The 21,471-nt window shown below is 36.3% G+C and overlaps 1 protein-coding gene across 1 annotated transcript; it reads right to left on the reverse strand.

Annotated features, from left to right (window-relative positions):
• Positions 1-1,781: 1,781 nt before the first annotated feature.
• LOC116173506 lies at positions 1,782-3,032 on the reverse strand. Its single transcript, XM_031491008.1, has 2 exons — positions 2,844-3,032; positions 1,782-2,108 (listed from the first exon to the last, which is right to left on the reverse strand). The coding sequence occupies exons 1-2, from the start codon at positions 3,030-3,032 to the stop codon at positions 1,782-1,784; spliced, it is 516 nt and encodes a 171-aa protein (XP_031346868.1).
• Positions 3,033-21,471: the final 18,439 nt, after the last annotated feature.

Raw genomic sequence — 21,471 nt, forward strand, 5'->3', positions numbered from 1 at the left:
ATATGTAATCTCGCATAGGGCGACTTTAAAAAATAATAAATAATCGTCTTATATTTATAAAAACTCTCCATGAAATCCCAGTTGTTCTACCTCCTTCGCTTTGAAGCAACAAAACGATTTTCTTCAATAAACTACGTTATTTGGGAATTCAATTTACAAATTGTTGTAGCAGGTTTAATTAGTAGGGGTCCCAAACAATTGTGCAGTGTGTAAAAATAAATGGGCGGAAAATGGAACCAAAGCAAGCATTTTTTTTTTAATTAATCCATATAGTAGGGGAGCTAGCACGAAATCAACTGAACGAGAATGATCAAAATTTTAACCGATGGAGTTCCATTTTGCCCTATCAGAGTATGCTAAAATCGATCGTCTGCCGCCTCAGGTCATATGACTTAAGACGCTGCGGGTACTTCTTGCGGTACCAATTCTGAAAGGTTGTTTTTCAAGAAAATAAGTATACACCAAATGAAAACGTTGATAATAGCTCTTAAAAAAATATTTAAAAAAATCCCGCGTATTTGATAACTCCGTAAAAAAACAATTCTTAGTCGGTTTTTCACGAACTTTCTACGGATATAACTAGGTTACCGTTGGAAGAATGAAGCTGATTTTTTTTTACCCACTAATGATAGGTACAGCCAATGACTATGAGAGTGTTTCTTTTGTAAATTTTTTCTCTAATTATAAGATATCTTATAATGTTAAGCTAATAAGATAATCTTGTAATTAGAGACAAAATTTAAAAACGAAACACCGTTAAGTCATTAGTAGTACCTATCATGAGTCTGTAAAAAAAATCAGCTTCATTCGTCCCACCGTAACCTAGTTATATCCGTAGAAAGTTCGTGAAAAACCGACTAAGAATTGTTTTTTTACGGAGTTATCAAATGCGCGGGATTTTTTTAAATATTTTTTTAAGAGCTATTATCAACGTTTTCATTTGGTATATAACTTATTTTTTCGAAAAACAACCTTTCAGAATTGATACCACAAGAAGTACCCGCAGCGCCTTAAGTCGTATGACCTGAGGCGGCAGACGATCGATTTTAGCATACTCTGATAGGGCAAAATGGAACACCATCGGTTAAAATTTTGATCATTCTCGTTCAGTGGATTTCGTGTTAGCTCCCCTACTAATACAGTACCTATACAGATGCCCGAAAGACCGTCTCTTCGCCCTTTGTAGGTTAAAGGACGACATAAACAAGCTCATCAGCCGAGCACTGCCGTGGATACAAGAACCAACTTACAGGAAATCCCTCCAGGAACCCTGGCAGCACACCGCTGGTATAGACTAGTAGTCTCACGAACCGACAAGCAAAACTTGTGCTCCATTAATGAATAATTCTTCCAAATTTTATATTGTGTAAAATTTGGTTGGGGATGCATTAGGATTTATAACCCTAAAGCTATAAAGGGTGTTTTTTTAAGGAATTGTTGGTACCCTTATTAGAGGACTCACCTTTATTTCAGCAATTGCAGAAAATAATCCAATTTGAAAACAGCACTTCAATTGTCACCTAAAAATAGACTCCTTTTCCATTGTAAAATTTAAAATGTTATTATTTTTAAAGTATTTATACGTTTTGAAATTTTGAAAATACGTTCAAACTACATAGTTCATTCAGTTTCAGGAGTTGTAACCTTTATCGTATGTACAATCAAATGTTTTCCTCCTTGATAAATCTTGAGTAAACCTTAAGTGGTTTATATCAATATGTCATACTCATATACTCTGCCTCTGTAGTTGACATAGCTACTATACGGTGCTTTCTTGATTTCTACGACAGAGGGCCTCTGTTGAGTATAAATATGTACCCAAAGAAACGTCTCCTATTGTCGGAATTGTTGCTCCAATTTGAATCGATAAATCCAGCAATCGCTACTGAATTTGAACCTAAAATAAATCCTACGTCAATGGTTCCCTTCAGATACCGTAACAGTCGCTTCGATACTGTCCAGTGATTGATGCCATAACAGTTGTTAAATTGCCCCAGGTAATTCACCGGAAACCAAATATCAAGTCGAGTAGTAAGAACTCCGACCAACTCACGATACGGAAACTTTTTCTTTAACTTGAAGTTGCTACTGGATTGCATGTCGTCATCCTGAATTGTTCCAGTAAAATTTAAATATATCCGGATTGACACATTTGTATCCCTTGAACTGATTTCTCAAATTGTATACCAAGACAATTCTTCACAGTACCCAAATCCTTAATCTTGAAGTGTTCGCCCAATCCACGTTTAAGCTCAGCTATTTTTCACGGTTCCGAAAAGCGACCAAAATGTCATCAACGTTTAAGGGTAACGTCGTACAGGGATTTAACAAACACATTTTCTTCCCTTGGCGCAGATCCCAAGGTAGGTATATTTAGCTCTTACTGTTTGACAATTTTGTTCCGTAACTCATCAAGCATGTACACAACAAATTTCGTGGAATTCTCTACATTTTCCTTGTCCTTGTTTTTTTTAAATTTTCAAAAACTAGTTTCAGTTTAGTGATTTTCATGTTCAAAAACTTCCAAATACCAAATTTCGTCGAAATCAGAATTTTTCTCGCAACCCCATTTAGGGGTGCGCCCTTTCGTGGCAGGAATTTTGAAAAACTTATTCAAAAACGTGTCTTCGTAACTCGTATGGTTACTGAGAAAAAGATTAAGCAAGACATGCAAATTTCACCATTTTTTTGGCGGTAACTCCAAAACGAAACACTTGGAGCCTCTGTTTATTTGGAAAAAGTGCTTGTTTTGATCCCCCTTTACCGCCCAATTTTTTTTTACATACTGATATGTAACACCCTGTATCAGGGGGTAAACACCAGACCTAAAATTTGTACAATACTTCCCCTTCGGGGGAAGTCCTCCAGTACTTCCTCTTAACTTCCCTATACTTCCCCGTACTTCCCTTTACTTCCTCATACTTCCCCGTACTTCCCAGTACTTCCCCCAAACTTCCCTTGTACTTTCCCGAAATTCTACTGTAAGTAGACATTGATATAGACTTTAGACTTGCTTCTTGAGTGTTATACATAGTAACGCTTATAACGAGTCCACGAAAATACATTACATGCGAAATGCGAATGGATGTGAAATGCACACTATACATGAAATGAAAAATTAGATAAGTGTTAATCATTATTTATTTTCACACTTACCTATTTAATATGTACCTTTGTATTTACATGAGGTTTGAAAGAATTTTTAATATGAAAGAAATTAAGACATAAATAATTGTCCTGCCGGCATTTATTGCTAAATTTTATAATTAATATATACGGGACAATAATAATATTCATAGATGGATACTTAACAATACTAATTTATCGGTAATCACGCAAACCGTCATCTAAAAGTATTCGGACTCCCATTAATAATTGAAATCTGAATATGTGCATAGGTACTAACATAGTTTTCCTCGTTTTCCATGATATATAGAAAGAAAATATTATCATCATTGTGTCAGTTCCAGTTTTACCGGATGTGGATAGCAACTTTCCTATTTTAAATAGAACACACTATATTGTATTTCAAAAGTTTTCAAGCTATTCAAAATTTTTTCAAAACTTCTGTTTGTCATTATAAGGTTAGGGGTTGATATTATTGATATTTTATGTGATTCTATGTAATAGTACATTAGGTATATACCAAAGTAGAAAAGTCTAGTATTATTATCTAAGCACAAAGATTACACCCTGAGGAAGCGCCGAGGAATGTAGATGCGTAACAGACCTCTCTATCGTGCTGTATGCAGGGTGTTTTAAAATGAGTAGGATAACATGGCTATCTTTGATATTATTATACTTACAAATTCCGTTAAATTGGCAAAGTTTACGTGTAGTCTTTGATGTTGATGCATATTCCGATGCGATATTTTGAAAAAAATAATTCGTTTCGTAGTAGATAATTGGAAAAATGTCAAAATCGTTTCAAATAAAAGTTGCAAGATTCGATCGGATAAATTCAACGGATATTCAATAGAATTTTTTTTCAAAATGGCGGTTTTCGAGATATTGACATCAACTTCCTTGTTTTGAATGGACGCCATATTGGATTTTTAAGTCACTCCATAGAGAAAAAATTACAAAACCAGTGATACTAAACACTTAGTATTTCATTTGGGTATCAACCTTGCATTTTTGCCTCGAAGTTTACAATGTATTTCTTATGGCAATAATTCCATGGCCGATTGTGTTTGAAACCAAATTCGTTCGTTATTTGTCTCGCTAGCTGGTTTTGTATTTTTGTCTCTATCGAGTGACGTAAAAGTCAAATATGGCGTCCATTTAAAATAAGGAAGTTGATGTCAATATCTGGAAATCCGGCATTTTGAAATTTTTTTCTACACTCATTGAATTTATCCCATCGAATCTTGCAACTTTTATTTGAAACTTTTTTCGATAGCTCTGTTTGTTACTAAAATATTTGAATTTTTTAAAAATGGCGATTTTTCATTTTTTATCAATTACCTACGAAACCATTTATTTTATTTCAAAATCTCGCATCGGAATCGGAATATCCATTAGCATCAAAAACTATACAACTGTTCCAATTTAACCAAATCTGTAAGTATAATAATAACAAAGATGGCCATGTAAGATATCTACTCAATTTAAGACATCCTGTATACTACTTCTTCCACTACTAGTAACGGGCGATCAAAAATGAGTTACTATCGAATCGCCTTTGGAAATTCAAGTTAAGTACGATTTACCATGTAAACAAAAATTCCAAAGCCTACTCGACATCAACTCATTTTTGATCGCATAGTACTTGAAGTCCTCTAAATTAACAGATCTATATTGTTAAAAAAGTGAACGGTTGAACAGAATTTTTGGTTTATTAATTTAATATGTCAATTACGTGGGTGGAAGTAACAGTCAAGGAGGCCGTATTTTCTTCTGCTATTGAGATATTTTCAAATAGTAGTTTCGTTCGAATTTTTTCGAAATGTGATAACTGTATGTAATTTCTCTTGAAATGGCGGATGGTGGCAATTATTCATTTTAGAAAACTTATCTGAACGTTTATTGAGCGAAATTTCAGGTTGTGATTTCTAAAATTGACAGCGTGACAGTTCTCATTATTGACTACTGGTTAATAATGACCATTATTAACTACTTTGAACAACTGGCGAGAAAGCCTGCTTTACAAGTGGAAAAAAGGTTAATAATATTATGTTATCAGACGCTAGTAGTGAAACAACAGGTTTTGATTTTAGGTATCTATATAGATAATCACAATCATAAGTGTTGACTTTTTTGGAACGAGGCGGGATTTATGCACTCAGAAATAACTACTTTATTACTTTTTAAGTGTTTACCAGATTTTACCTCTCCGGTCACCTTCTGTCACATTACGCACCATATGAACAAATGAGTATATTTATACTTCCTCGTTACTTCCCCCTACTTCCTCGAACTTCCCCGTACTTCCCTGGACTTGCAGTACTTCCCCGAACTTCCCCGTACTTCCCTGTACTTCCTCATAACTTCCTCCATTCTGTACAATTACTTCCCCTGGTGTTTACCCCCTGCCCTGTATAGTAAATGTTCGTCCCTCTAGCATATGTCGATCCTGCTTGATCATCTTGTATATTGCGAGGAGTTATCGATCGTATGCTCCATATTTTCTTTCGTCGGTTGATAATTTCTGTGAGAAGAAAGCGAGGGGTTGGTCATTCGTTATTATCCTTCTGCTGAATTACTCCGCCTATATCGCGACATCGGATACGTCGGTATTTACTGCCAATTTTACATCGTTTTTGCTTGTACTTTTTCTTCCATAGGTCGTGTGCCATTGATATCTTGATATCTTGATTTCCGAAACAACATTTTCTAATGTTGATGACCAAAATGTTTTTTTTTGTACTCGATTCATTTCCACGGGAACGTCCATTTCGGTGCCCCCCATTTTTCTTCGGCTTGATCCTACTGCTATTTTCATGAAATTAGCAATAACAGCACTATATCTAGATAAGTTTCGACTCTGAAGATAGCAATAGAATTACAGTAATACATTTCAGTCCCAACAAAAACGCTTTTGGAAAATGAGACAACCCTTTGGTTAAACATGTTACATAATTCTGACTTTATATTTACGTGTGTTGTTTCTAACACTTTTATTAATAGCTCAAAAGTCTCGAAAACTGCATCATATGAAATAAACCAAGTTGAACGCTGTGTTTAATTGGGGAATAGAATTTGAATTTGTGGATAAACACAAGGATCTGCCTGAAGCAATTTTTTAACCCAAACCGTAGATTTTTTATCAAATATCATACACAAATTCCCTATTCCCCTACATCATATTTTAGGGAAATATGAAAAAATATCTTAGAAACATTTCCCTGTAGTAAAATTCTGCAGACCAAGTTAAAAAATTCATTTCCCAGATTTTATCCGATAAATAAATCAACATCGCCGGCTACGAAAATAAAAGTGAAACTGCGCATGCAAAAACTAATAAAGTAAGATAGTTACAAACAATTAAACACAGTCGCGTTTTAAACGTATAAAAACTTGAGGAACATAAAGACGTTACCACAAATTTGGCATTTTATGCGAGTCTTACGGCAAAACTGAAAAGGGAAATAGTATAGTCGCAAAATTTTCTGTTGGAAACGGTCTTGAAAGTAATTGGAAAATGTAATCTTTCACTTCCATCGATAAATAAATCATCCCATGTTTCTGGGTTTAAACTTTAATCTTTGCAATCATCGCCTGTCACACTGAATAGGATTTTCGACGTAAACCTAATGAAGCTGTGTGCGCACAATTTTGTCAGTTCCCCCGTGATTTATTGTCTTTCAAATAATAGGCACCCCGCCTAATTATCATAAAGATTAAAAGCCGTAACGACAAAGAAAAAACGGCAAATCATGCGGAAACTGGCAAATTCGCAAACAAGTAAACAATATGAGCATTCAGCGTTTTGCGTTCGGGGTGATTTCTCTTTTTCGTTTAACTTCACTTCGTATATAACCGAAGCGAAACTAGCATCCTTAGACGTCAAATATGGGAGACGATGTTAGAGGATATTCGATTCCTGTAGGATTCCGGGGCGGGAGAGCTTCGTAATGAAGTCCTGAACAATTTTCAGTGTCGAGGGAATTTGTGAATGAGAATGAATGATCCAAATACAGCACAGTGGGGAATTAAAGGTTCTGTACTAACTTTATCCTGTACGCCCAGATTTGGTTTTATTGTCCGCCGTTCTACGATCAGTATTGGACCCAGATTTAGTGGATGTCGTATATTAAATTCAATTCATTAGATTTTGATTGTAAATGTTGGATACGGCTTTAAGACTATTGCTCTGTATGCGCGTTGATTTATTACCAAAGGCTTTGTTCAATGCTCTTTTACAAAACATTAATAACCTGAAATTGAAGCGATGAATAAGATGGATTAATGTTTCTATCCGTTTTTGTTCAAATACTTTGAAGGGTACGTAAAAAATGGTTGCAATTTAGTTATGGAACACTTACTTCACTTTCACTTTGATTAATTGAACGTTATAATCGCGTATAAAAAGAAATTCAAAATGGCCCTGGGGATTTTATTACTGAAATCAATTACAAAACGAGTCCGTAGAGCAAAATAGTTAAACTCGCAGAAATTCCACAGTTCATGCAATGTAATTTCCTGTTTGTAAAATAGTCCGGACATTGGCGGTCCCTGCGACACATTAGACCACATTGCTGCAGGACATTTCTGTTTCTGTTGATAATATTCCTTTTCTGCTATTACACAAACATGTTGCCAGGTATGCCGTGTAATAAAACTCCCATTCTACCACATTTTTTTCAAAGGATTGTTGCATTACTACGAAAATCGAATATTTGTGGTATACCGTACAAAATATACTTCAAATTTCAACTGCAATTTGTGTCAAGTGGAATTTATTGGAAAACATTGGCGCGTCTATAAAGGAAACTATAACCACAAAAGCAAATCAAGTTTCACAAAGCTTATGCTAATTTCTGCCATTAAACGAACTTATAGTAAATTTAAACTTCAGTTTTAGCCTAGCAGGTTAAGAAATAATGTGAACGGGCAAGTTTTTCTGCTGCTAGGTGCAGAATCGTTACTGTGATTGTTTGATGTTGCAAATGAAAGTACCTATATTAAAAAATTAATTCAATCTTTTAATTGGTATGGGAAAACATGATTTTGTCAATTTTTTTGCGACTTCTTCCAATGACAATAAATTATTTTGTTATCTTTAGTGTGCAACAATAGTTATTATTGACTGTTACAGTCTTTATTTAATATTAAGCGTATCCAATTTTTCATTTTATTTAAAGCACATCCTATCTCATTAATTATTATATTTTCTCACACGTGCACCAAATTATTGAAACAAAATCTCAATACAATGTAATAAATCCCTCGCTCTTGATGAAATACTCGCTTGCTCCGCTCGCTCGTGTATTCAAAGAGTAAGAGTAAGTAAGTGCCTTTGCTCACGCATCAAAGACACGAACTAGCTACTGAAAGCAGTCACGAGTACGTACAAAGGGGACAAACTAAAGTTAAATAAATCGAATAAAAAATGAGGAAGGTATACGTGGAGCAACTAAAAATAATGCTATACTATGGCAGTGTCGTCCTGGGCCGCCTGTCAAACTGGTGATCGCGATTCTAATTATGCGAAGGGGTAGCACAACATGCAAATTCAGCGTAAACGGTGTGCCGAAGAAACAAATTCTTTAGATCTTTTGTAAAAAAACATAAAAGTACCCAAGGCAAGTTTCAAATTAATTTTTAGTGTATGTGTGACTCTAGAGGGTGAAGATTTTCTCTGAAACACTATATAGTGTAGGTAATAATAAATAATAATAATAAATAACTGTTTTAAAGAAACTTTTGATGGTATCCAAAATAATAAAAAGTTTGCTACCAATCTATGTACGTACTTCAAATTTGTGATCAGTAGCGTACTTTTCATGGTAAAGGGGAGCTTTAAGTGCACTTTTTTGTTTTATTTGGGATCGATGGTCTTTGGTCCCACGAAGTCGCTACATTTGCGCCATCCGACACTTTTCTCACAACTTAGAAAATCTACATATCTAACAAAATGTATGGAAACTGGCTTGAACAAAGACGCAAAAAAATAAACGACCTCAATAATTATTTAAATTTCAAGCGTATCATACATTTAATAAGGTAGTATACAGATTACGCCGTCTATGTTTCCAACACACTCCCTTAAAATTGGGATAATTAAGAATTTTAGTGAAAACGTAATAGAAATATACCGTTTCAATCTCTATCGTAAAATTGAAAAATTACCTTGACAACATAAGAAGAAAAATAAGACGTTGCGGTTTAAAAAAACCCTGTACGTATCTGACAGGGTGGTAAAACAGTTGACATGGTGCTTTTAAGTCTTCGGGTTAACGTCAACTTTGCGCCCCTCCGTTTTCAACTAATGCTTCGTTTCCTTCAAGCTGTCACGCAATAACGTTTTGTAAATAGAAACTTTTTAAATCTAAGTACCTATGTGTATAACGCTGACAAATACCTAACATTAAACTTTCGAATCACACGTTTCTCGCAAATACTATGTAAACAGAAAATCGGCGAGGGACGTCGACTGACTGACTATGTTAAAACATAACTTTGTATGAAATAATAAAGAATTGCCTGTTTGGGTATATATTCAAATCTCTTTTCAAAGGGGAAGTCCTTGAAGGAGATCCTAATTGGATTACTCTAAATCCCTGGCGTGCATTGCACATTTTCAAGGTACAGTGAAGGAACGCTATTTTCACATTATATTGTTATGTTTATTTTACTTTCCAATATAAATTTTCTTTTTATCTCCATTTTAATTCTAGTTAATGGCCTGCTTTTGAGCACTGAAATCGTGGTACAAAAATTAATGACTCAAAATTTTAAATCGTCTTATGCTTCCTTAGCTTTTTTGTTTGCCAAATATTTTTTTGTTGTTGAATCACAAATACTCACAAACCGTATAAGTATTAAGTTCATACGGGAAAATATGGGGTTCTTGGCAAGATTTCATCAATTTGCAAGTATTAAGTAAGACAAGGTTATACGAAACTGCTTCAAAAACAGAACACTTACTTAAACGCATAGGACCGCATTGGACTAAAATCCAATTACCTGTTCGTATTTGACTAATTTTTTGACTAATGGGAGTAGATACATTAAAAAACAATGCACTAGGTGCCTTGGGTAATGTCATTCTTAGTTGGGAATAATAAAAATGTTAGTTGAAACCTGGACTGAAAGCAATTTCAACAACTACTAAATGTATGTACTCGTAAAGCAGACAATCAGAAAATTTGTTCGTTTTGCTCACACCCCCGATCCTCTTTAGTTTGGAATAGACCGTTTGGAAAGGTTGGTAGATCACTCAGTTTTTGAAGGGAGTTTTCTACATTCAACATCTGCTATGTAATTGTTTTTTTGATTTAATATATGATGTAGCACATTCTCATAATGAATACTTCCCATTATACACAAGAAATTGCGGTAGTGTTTACCCACCAACCGTTTGTTAAGTATATTTTGTACTCCGTGGTTTAAATCAACGTGTTTTGTCATTCATTTAAGGGACTAAAGTGTCACCTTTTCTTCCGGAGGGAGAAAAACGCGACGCGGGACAAAAAGTGACAGTACACACTCAATTGTCAAACACAATTTAATGATTTTATGTGTACATTTTTATTCTTTCACCATATTTTAAACTTATTATACCATTTTCCATATATCTTTTTGAATTTAGGAGACAGTAGGTTTCCTTATAGTTGTTCTTCAGAGTTTTAAACGATCATTTCTACGCCGTAGCTTTACACTAGTATCTTTAAATCAAACTGACATTTATCATTATATACGGTCACAATTTGACATTACAAGATATATTGATCCTACAATTAAACAAACTTTTTCTTTCAAATTTGTATTAAACATAATAATAATAATAATAATAATAACATAATAACGACGAGTTTGGTAAATAATTTAGAAAACTAACGCGAATAAATGTTTGCTAGCGAAAATAAAAAGAACGCGCCTAAAGTAAATTTCTGAAATGGTACCTATAGTAATAAGTGGTCCTTTCCGTTTCTATAAAATTTGTTATAAAGTTTTCGTAATGACTTCAAAATCAAAAGTATTTCGTATTGCCAGATGGTTTCAGTTCAACTCCCAGAAGAAATCCCGATCTAAATTTTCCCACCTTCCCCAAAGAAAACAATTGTAGGTACCTAAAGTTAAGTTGGAAAATAAGTTTGGTGAATTTGAACTCGGCAGCTGTAACGATTGCTGTCCTTTTAGGGTTCCTATATTTTTTCCTATAATCCTTATAGGAAATTGCTTAGTTGGTATATCCTTATTCAAAGGTGCGACCCTGGTTTGGTCACCATTCCCGTACCTCTCACAACACCCTGCAAAGAAAAATTATAGCAAAATAATCACACTTGAGTCTCGAATTGCATTAAGGTATTAACTCGATCCATTTTGCATAAGTGCAGCAAGTAAATCCGGTAGACAAAGCGGGTTACACTAATTTGAATAATTCACCGCGACGAAAAGCTAGTGAATTTATTTACAGATGTACATTTTATAAGCGCAAAAGATTTACAATGATAATGAAATCGTATAATTTCCACAAACATATAGGTCTAATTACACGATCGCCCCCTGCGTCTTCTGCTACGGCTTCTTCCACGGGAAGAGGAACGACTTGAGGAAGAAGCACTTCGCTTCCTTCTTCGACCTTTTCCCCGTTTGGATTTTCCGTGTGACCGGCTCCTAGACGAACCGCCCGTCTTCCTACGGCGACGACCCTCAACAATGTCTAGCGAAACATCCCCCAAATAATATTTGTCCCCGGCTCTGCGTATAACGCCAAACTGTATTCCACTTTGTAGCATTGGGCGAATGTAAGCTACGTACTTGCGTTCGAAACGGTATTTGTCCGTGAGAATGTTCCGCAATTGCTCTTCAGATACACCAACATTCGTCGACGAGTGATTCTTTTGATCTTTCAAGGCACGTAAAATAAATTTGGAGACTTTATTAGCGTCAGAAGACATGTTTAAGGGACGTAGCAATTTTGCAATTGTAAAACACCAAAATTTGTCACCGCAAATTTGTTTATCTACTAAACAAAACTAAGTTCGGGTTGCTATACCAACAAATGATCGCTATAGAAACGCTTGGGTAGAAGGGGTACGTTCCACTTAACGCCCGCAACGACCACGACGCTCGGCTGCCGTTCCACAGTCGTTATGGTCGCAATCGCGACGTCAGATATGACGTCATTACTAGCGACCGCAACGAGCCCACGGCGCTCGCCTATCGTACCTGGGTCAGCGCGGGCGTTCTAATTTTATAACCTTACATTCTTGACAGGAGACATTTCTAGAGACATTTAACTGTCAGACACTGATTGTTTGAACACGCATGCGTTACAAATTTTTCGTTTTCGCTATGGAGAAAATATAATTACGTGTTTCAGAACGTAACCTTGTGGTGGACATTACACTATATGTTCTACATGCACAAACTGGTAAGTATATATGCTGATTCGTGAATGTTAGTTATTTGTTAAGGAAAATTCTGCTCTAACACAATTTTCTTTATTGTAGATCTTAGATTTGCAACTAGTTTGCTGCAAAGTGCTTTACCAGGGAATGCGAATGAGACTCGTATAAATGGTAATGCAACGATTAATGAAAATGCATGTTAGTTTTGAATGAAGAAGAGAAATTGTTTTCGAAGCAGCATTCCTAGAAGAAATTCTGGGGAGAAGTGTTCATTATCATCGTATTAAGTATGGCCGCAGCATTTATGATAGAAATTCAAAAGTCGTCTTCAATATTTTATTAACAAGAAGCAATATCTTGTGTAAAGCGAAGGTACTGAAAAATAAAAAAATATTTACTAACTTAATGTGACTTTTCATAATCCACCCCACTTTGTATCCTTTACGCATTACGATTTCCTCAACGGCGTCCATGTTGGAAAACTGTTCACTCACGCGTGACGTCACACCGCACTCAAAAGCGTTCCACTTAAGGGTTCGCCCACAACGCCTCTAAGCTAGTGGAACGATAAAACCGCGGTCGCGGTCGTGATCGTTGTGGGCGTTAAGTGGAACGTACCCTGAAATTGCTGTAGCTGATTACCGGAATACAAAAAATATTGTATATACCACAGGATTAAAGTGCGTCCTAATCCTTCGGGCAACAATCTGATGCACCCTCAGGATTAAAACACACACTTTATTCCCTTGGTATATAATATACTATTGGTATTTTATACGGAATTGTTGTTTTCCCGACCTAACACCGAAACTTGAAATTAAATACAAAGCTAGCAGAATTGAAGGGCAATAAATGTTTAGTTTAAATATGACTTTTAATTAGTTCACAAATGAAGGCACTATAATATTTGTGCTGGTAACGTTTTGGAATAGTCGCGATCCGTTTTTAGTCGTAGATCTTAAGTAATCAACATATTTTCTAAGTCAATAATTTACTGACAAAAGTCTGCATATCGTAGCAACCTATTTATCAAGTATAGAATACGCACTTGATCTGCGGGATACAGTTGAAGCAATACATGAATAAATGGGACACATTTTTAGGATAGTGTGGTCTATTGAAAGAGTGGCATGCTGTTACATTTGAAATGGGAAATTATTCTGGCGTTTTTAGCATTTTAATTGAGAAACTAACTGTTTAATTAACCCTTAAATTAATGACATCAATTCTTACTCTGTCAACTTTTTGAGATAATGATGGTCTTCTTAAAAAATCGAAATACTTTTTTAATTGACTGGAGTAGTGTTCTGCTGATCTACCAGAATATATCATGCCTAATATAAAAAGAGAAATAAACGTTTAATTTGCGTATTGAATTAGTTTGTAATTAGCTCAACTGCTCAAATAAACCTAAGGGTGTCAGTCGTTAGCGTTCTTAATTGGGAAGTGAAATCGGCACCTAATTAGCATGCCATGAAAGACGCTATTTTTACAGAATGTGGGTGTCGTTTACTGAACAAGAAATGTGATAGTTGCTATACCGCCGTGCCACATTAATATTAATTTATTTATAGTGGTCGGTTAAAGTTACCAGGTAATGAATTTAACTCTCGGGTGTCCTTAAAATTTTATTTCTGTAAAAAAATCTGTAAACCCAAGGCAGGTATCACTTATATTTCGTCGCTCTGGAAAATTTAATCTATTAAATAACGGGCAAATTTCGTTTTGGCGACTGTACAAACATTTATATAAATCCGATGGGAAACCTTTTGGACTGCTCATTGGGATAAATAATAAACGCATGAACGCGTACACTTTTGCTATATATTTTTTCATGATGCATTACTAAAGCTGGATATAAAAAGCACTAAACGTAATGAAATCAGATCCAGATGAGATTTCGAAAAGCGTTTAAGTGCGGTCTGCTCTGGAGAGGGTTTGCAAACCGCGTTAAATTCAATTCCAAGCACATCAACGGCAACTCATTTCTATTTTCGATTCTAAACCACCCTTATTTCAGTTAGCAGTTTTCTAGGTGTAGGTAATTAAAATCAAGTCTTAGCTGAAGGCATGGGTGGCAGGCTTTTAATAATCCGAAACCTGTATTATTTCTTAATATTAAAAAAAAAGTTTATGATCTTACGTTCCTTCTTACTCTCCCTCGGTTGGGCCGGGAGATAAAAAACTGAAATGCAATTTTAAAAAGCATTAACGAAACATTATGTAAAGTAAACATCCCAACAATAAAATGATGTATAACGTTTATAAAACCTTCATAAAATAATCCCTCACGTAATTTATTTAATGTTAAACTCGCAGTGTACACAGAGTGTTTATTTGAAATGCAGAATTACTGCCGGAGCTGCTCGAGTGCATCATTCTTCATCCAATACACGTCGCAAATCACCGCCTTCCATTTCGAGCTTCCTCTGGCGCTTTTAGACTAATCACGCCCATACACTTACGCAAACATTTTGTTGTTCGGAATAGCCATTAGTCTTTGGAAATTATTCTCATCCTGCAATGTCGGGTACCGCCAAAGTAAAAATTAGATTCCCTTTCAACAAAACGGTCAGCTGCTCTTAATAGCTTCCGCTGTATACTTTATAGCCATTTTTAGTAGTTATTTTATGTCTCCATAAAACATTCCTGGCCATACCACAGTAGGTATATTTTCTTTTAGGTCAATCAAAATCGTATATATGAAGAAAACTGAAGTGTAGGATAGTGGTGTACTTACATTACTAAAATTATTCCAGGAGACACAATCCATAAAAAAACTTTCTCGCTCAAACGTTGCGTTAAATGAAAAACAAGAAAAAAGGTTTTCGCCCTAAGACGAGTAACTACAGTGCATTTTCCATAGGTATATGAGCTATGTTTTTCTTTACTAGAGGCATATATGTGTGTTTTTACTAAAAGATCTTCATCAAGTAAAAAAGTTGGGATTTTGCAGTCTGCTCATTTGATTTTTACTATGTGCGATATTTTAACTTTGCTACAGACATTTGTAGTTTTCGATTTTTACTACATGTGATGTGCTTTTCTGTACTAGAAGCATCTATGGTTACAATTTCAAAGAAATATCTTCATAAATAATGAAGTTGGCACTGACTGCGCATGCGCACATCTAATGTTTGCAATATCAGATATGTTTGCCTTTAACGGAAGCATCTATGATTAAAATCTCAAAGAGATATCTCGATAAACAAGAGAGTTGATATTGCGCATCCTGCGCTACTATATGCGATATGTTTGTATTTACTAGAAGTATCTGTGGTTAAAATTCCGACAAAGTATATTAATAATTAAAAAAGTTGACAATACGCATTCTGCGCATGCGCAGTTTAATCGTCAACATATTTCTTGGCTCAGGTGCTATACGCTACCGAATGCAAAAAAAAACGAACTAAATATCTTGAAAACTGTAGGAGTAGTTAAGGCCTGGTACAGACGGGCAGACGGACGGACAGAGAAAGTGGCTGCAATAGCGCACCCATCGTCGATGGAAAATGCGTTAAAAAAGGCTCGAATTTCCGAAATTCGAGACTAATAATGCAATTAAGGGAGGTAGACGCAGTCACTAAAATGTCGAGAGGTGATTCCTATGATCATTGACTTTGTGGTTCAATGGTAGAGCGTTGGGCTATAAATCAGGAGGTCGGGTGTTCGAACCTGGGTTGAGGTGAATTTTTCATCTGTGGCAGAGATGGGTATTACCACAGCTTACTTACTATCCAGCTGCACAACTCTCTTGGCGGGAGCGGTTTGCGCCGATTTACGCGCGCAGCGCTTATGCCCCGTCTCTTGGGGTAAAAGACTGCATTGCCTGTTTGGCGTGCAATCAAGCCCAGTGTTGCCACGTTGGCCATTGTCCCGAATTCTATCCAATTAGGCAATAAAATTTATTAAACACCTAATCCTACTTTCATTGCAATATTATACGTAATATTGTACAGCAAATTCTAAAAGTTCACATTACAATACAGCACAAAAATCACCTACTACGGTACTGTGAAGCGACCGCGCGATGAAAATTCGTTTAATCCGGCCCCGACTTTTATCCCAAGCGCGAGAAAGTGGGCACCATTCCATCTCGCTTGGTTGTAGACCGCCAGATCAAAGGCGCCGCTCGAGAGTTGCGGAGCTGGATAGTAAGTAAACTGTGGTATTACCTTAGACCAGTTTCGAACATTTTGCCGGGTACTCCGAATTAGGTTTTGCTACAGTTTTCCTAATTCGTAAGGTAAATTCCGGAGTAGTATAGAAGAACTTAAGACCTTCTGCACCTCTAAAACATTATGCGGGTCACTCTGTAATTGGGCGCAAGCCTGTTGAGTGTTGAGGACACAGAACAAGAGAGGGATAATAAATAAATATTCCACTATCGTTTATAGCTATACTTCACTATCTCATAATATTTTAACAACGGAAAACGCATCGCCCTCTGTGTTATATCAGGAATGGCCGTGACCAGAACAATAGCCCCTAACACAAACAAATGAGGGACCAGGAACCGTCAAAGAACAAAATCGGTACATTTTATACTAAAAAAATTCGAAAAACAACCTCGAATTAAAAAAAATGGATTCGAAGTGTGATATTCAACTTTTGGGATTGTAAGGGGTGGAATGTGTCTTACACAGCCTCTCCCACTCAAATACCAAACCTCACCTTCACGTGATACAACAACCTGTTTTCACTGAATACGATCTTGCGACCGAGGGACTTCCGGAATAAGAAGTCAACCCTTTACCAAGCGCCTGCGGTCCCTTCGGGGAGCAGATGAGCGGGTAGAGGGCGGCGAATTCTGTTGTCCCGTGGGTTCTAAAATGACCCCCAAAGGCGGAGGAATCCATCAAGACCAACGGCAGCAACCGAAGACCACCCGATTATAGACCCTAGTGGTATTTCCCTAGGGTCTAGAAGAATGTGATGGACGAGTACACAATTAATTAGTATGGATTAGGACAAATAGATACCGGAATAGTACCAGTTAACATGATGTTGTATATAGAGCATAGTGCGGCGATAAAATTAATTGCGGGATCTCCTAGGTTATCTAACGTTAGGTCTCTGAGATGTTGTGGTCCAGTTGCATCCATGCCTCCCGCCGAGCCATTGGGAAAGGCGGATAAAGCCTTCCTTACGTGGGACTAGGAAAGTAAACCGGCAGGGCAATAATTTAAAGACAACGAAGAAACAAGAGAAAGCTTATTTCAAGGATGAGGACGTTTCTGCCGCAGAGCTTCAAGAGTATTAGTATTGTTTGGTGCTATCAAAGAAGCGCACCGTGTACGTCTCCACCAGATAATTTGGCCGGTACTTTTTTGTAAAGCAAGTAATCTGGATCTTGCGATCAGAGGGATAATTTCGTGGGTCTTCCAGAGACGTCTGCCAAAATATGATGATAAAGCTCTTGAACAGTTAGTAAATGTTTTCCATAGTGGCTCTTGGGTCATCCCGTGTAACAGTTTTTAAAGACAGCGTCAGCATGGAAGTTTCGAAGGAATTCTCTGACAGCTGAAGGGGCGAGATCCATTGCAGAATGGCTACTGTGTATGATAACAACAGTTTCAGGTAAATTCCAATTTCACGTTTTTGGGCCCATGTAGGTCGCCGTTTCATGTCGAACGCAGAGGTGCAAGACGAGGTCTGTGCTGGATCGCCTCGCGCCCGTGGGATTTCTGATGAAACGAGTCATTCTTGTTCAGAAATGGGATAAAAATCTATCTATAAAAATCTAGAAATGGAGGTGCCAGTAAAGAGCAGTTACCGAGGACCGGGTTTCATTTAACTGCGCTTGGTACTAGGCCTGGTACATACATTAATTTCTTAAAAATTACGGTATTAGGGATCTATTTGTTAATATAAAAAAGCTTTTCACCAATGCGCCAACCTTCAGGTAGGGGATTTTCCAACTTATATTGTTACGTTTATCCAGACAAGTACTTTAGATAATCATCCTGTAAATAAGAAGATTATTTTTGGTATATTCTTTGGCACACTATGATGCATATGGTACTGCTTTTGGAATTCTGTATTTTACTGATATTCTCAATATGGAGCAATGGTATGCAGTAAAAATACCACCCAACAGACACCTAGCTAGCTAGCTTAAATTACCATATTTAATTTCTTTTAACTTTTTTAATTTATCTCAGTGCACGACTGGGTTGCGACAAAACAAAAACCCTAACATCCACTTATTCTTGTATAAACTTAAAAGTTGCGGAGGCCTCAATCAAATTCCGAAAATTCCAATGATATCACTAGTCAAATTTTGACTTGAAATTAACATTCAGATAAACATAAATTAGAAAAATCTGAATCAGAAAAATAAAACTGTACCTGGATCTCAAATTGGGGTTCAAATTGACATATAATTAATTAATAAAAAAAATTACAAGAATGTATTCTAACACACATCATGAAGAGAACAAAATAAAATAAAAAACAAAACCATTAACCATTAATAAAAATTGATCATAGAAAAAAATACATAAAGTAATTGAGTCAAAGCCAAACATCCACACCCAATAGCCACAGGTATATTATATTAACAAATTTTACAATAAACACCTTTTCCAAACGAAGTTTTCCGCCGGTTCTAGCAACGTAAAATTAAATCGCAATATTTGGGCGGTTGTACACAGGAAAAGTAGCTAATTCACAAGCAACGTGAACATGACCATTCGCGCACTTTTCAAATTGGGTGTTTATTGAAACATACCATTCTTTTACTTCTGAAACGCAATAATGCAAAAAATAAGAAGTATCGATCCCTTACAAATTTCCCCAATCGAATACGTTGAAAATCGCACCGATTTTTCTGTTTATTTCTCACGAAATTTGTGTGAATTCAAATCTAAAACATGGATTCAGTTGCAAAATCGTACAATAATCCGTCGGGGAAGGAATGACACGTAAACATGCAATAGTGGTTGCAGGCAGGGTCTAAGTGTTTTGAATTGCCCCAAGATGCGCATTTATTTATAGGGAGAGGCCGAGGGGGAAGCCATTCATTCTCAGCAGTGGGATGTAGGTAACAGTGCTTGGGCACAACTCACTGGGAAGTAAAACTTTGGGCTATTTGGATTTCAAATTAATAGAAGGTCGATAAGTTTAAAGGAGAGCCATTGGTTTACTCTACCTAACAGAAAAAGGGGTATATGAAAATCTGGCACATATTTTATTTAATGATAGCGTGTTGCAACATATTAGAGGTAGACAATTAAAATACCGCACCTCATGTTATGATTCCATCAATGGCTTTTGTGCCGCCGATTTAATTAGTAAAGTGCTGTGTATTACTTTAATTGTTTGATACTGATTTGCTTGTCCAGGAACGTTTTCTTTTGGTCCAACACACATTCGTTAGACGTTAGAATAGAAACAATTCGCGAAACCCGTCCTCAAAGATTTATCTCGCATTGAATACGGGGAAACGCATATTATATAAGTTCTGTCAAATATTTACCTTCTTCAGCCTTCCCTTGTTTGAGTTCTACAATATGAATGCTGAGCTAGGAGCTTTCTAATTCGAAAAAATACACAATTCATGTTTAGATTTACTCCGGGCAGTAAAAATCTATCCAGTGCAAACTTGGTATAATTCGTGGCTGCAAGTTACGAGTATGCATAATTTCCTGCGGCGCTTTCGTTTTTCAATTTGAGTAAGGATTATTTGTTTAAATTTAGAGCTCAGATACCTACTGGGGGAATTCGGCGAGATTAATCCCTTACAATAGCCTACATCTACATCGCAAATAACCTAAATTACAATTTTATAGTGAAAACTTGCTCTCTAATGAACGCCATAAATAAAGGACACGCCCTTTACTCATATAATTAATGCAAAATTTATGAAATGCGGCACGGATTAAAGAGTTCTTGGTGATTTTAAACGAGAAACTTCCAGGTTTTATTTTCGCTGAAGTTTTGTGAAATAAAAATGCGGTTTCGTGTGTTTTGATTCGGCCGCTTTGTTAAGCCGTACGCGCAGATTACCTAAATTAAAATTTAGTTTGGAAGAAACTCGCCTTTTCAGATTTTCACTGCGTCCATTATATCGGGTGTTGACCCCAACCTCAAGATCCTTGTTTATCTTTTTCGTTAAATGTGTAAATTAGGGAAAGCACTTATCCTCATCTTTAGGCATCCTTTATTGTCATGTCTTTCTGGCCGGCAAATGAGTAAGTAATCGAAACATCAGATTTGTGTTTAAGTAGTTATCAATCAATCAATCTTTATTAGACGCCGGCTTGGCAAAACCTTTAACAATAAAACTTATAAAAACATCTCATCCCCCCCCCCCCTCACGACCATCACAATTCTATTTATTCTTTTTATTTCCCTCTGCATTTATGCGTCTGAATCTCGCTATTGTTTTAATATTTTTACTTCCTTCCCACTCTCTTATAACTACTATTTCCGTTTCTTTCGTAGTATCTTCCGCTTTGTTTTTCTCACTCTTACGTTCACCCTCGTTGTCAAACATCCTTTCACCACCAATTAATTCGCTTTGCCTAGCGCCCCTTTCCTCGAATCTTCCGCCCTGCGCCCCGGCACTTTACTTTTCCATTTTTGTTTCTTCCTCTAACATACAATTTGGTGTCTTTTTGCCTTAATACCCACTTATAATATCTTCTTTGTATTTCTTGAATCCCCTCTCCAATTCCTCACACACGTGCCATCACCTCCACCCCCTTTTTCCGTAATCCTTTTATCTGCGTATTTCCCCCATTGAATCTTTGTATTTGGTACCCTAAATATTTAATTTCTTTTACATCTTCCATTCTTTCCTCCCTTCATTTCTATTATTCTTCCTTTTTCTTCCACCCCCTTCCCAAATGTCATCATCTTCCACTTTTCTACATTTAACTCCATTCTTTTCCATTCCCAATACCTTTCCATTCTTCCGATCATATTCCTTCATTTGTTCTTTTGC

The sequence above is a fragment of the Photinus pyralis genome, unplaced genomic scaffold (genome assembly GCF_008802855.1).
Source record: "Photinus pyralis isolate 1611_PpyrPB1 unplaced genomic scaffold, Ppyr1.3 Ppyr1.4_LG6, whole genome shotgun sequence".
Classification (NCBI taxonomy): Eukaryota; Metazoa; Arthropoda; class Insecta; order Coleoptera; family Lampyridae; genus Photinus; species Photinus pyralis.

Excerpts from the sequence above, each read along its gene's own strand:
- LOC116173506 (XM_031491008.1), bottom strand. The coding sequence starts at position 3,032 with ATGTATAACACTCAAGAAGCAAGTCTAAAGTCTATATCAATGTCTACT. Across the intron at positions 2,109-2,843 it reads GGACTTCCCCCGAAGGGGAA|GATGACGACATGCAATCCAG; the intron begins GTATTGTACAAA and ends GGAACAATTCAG.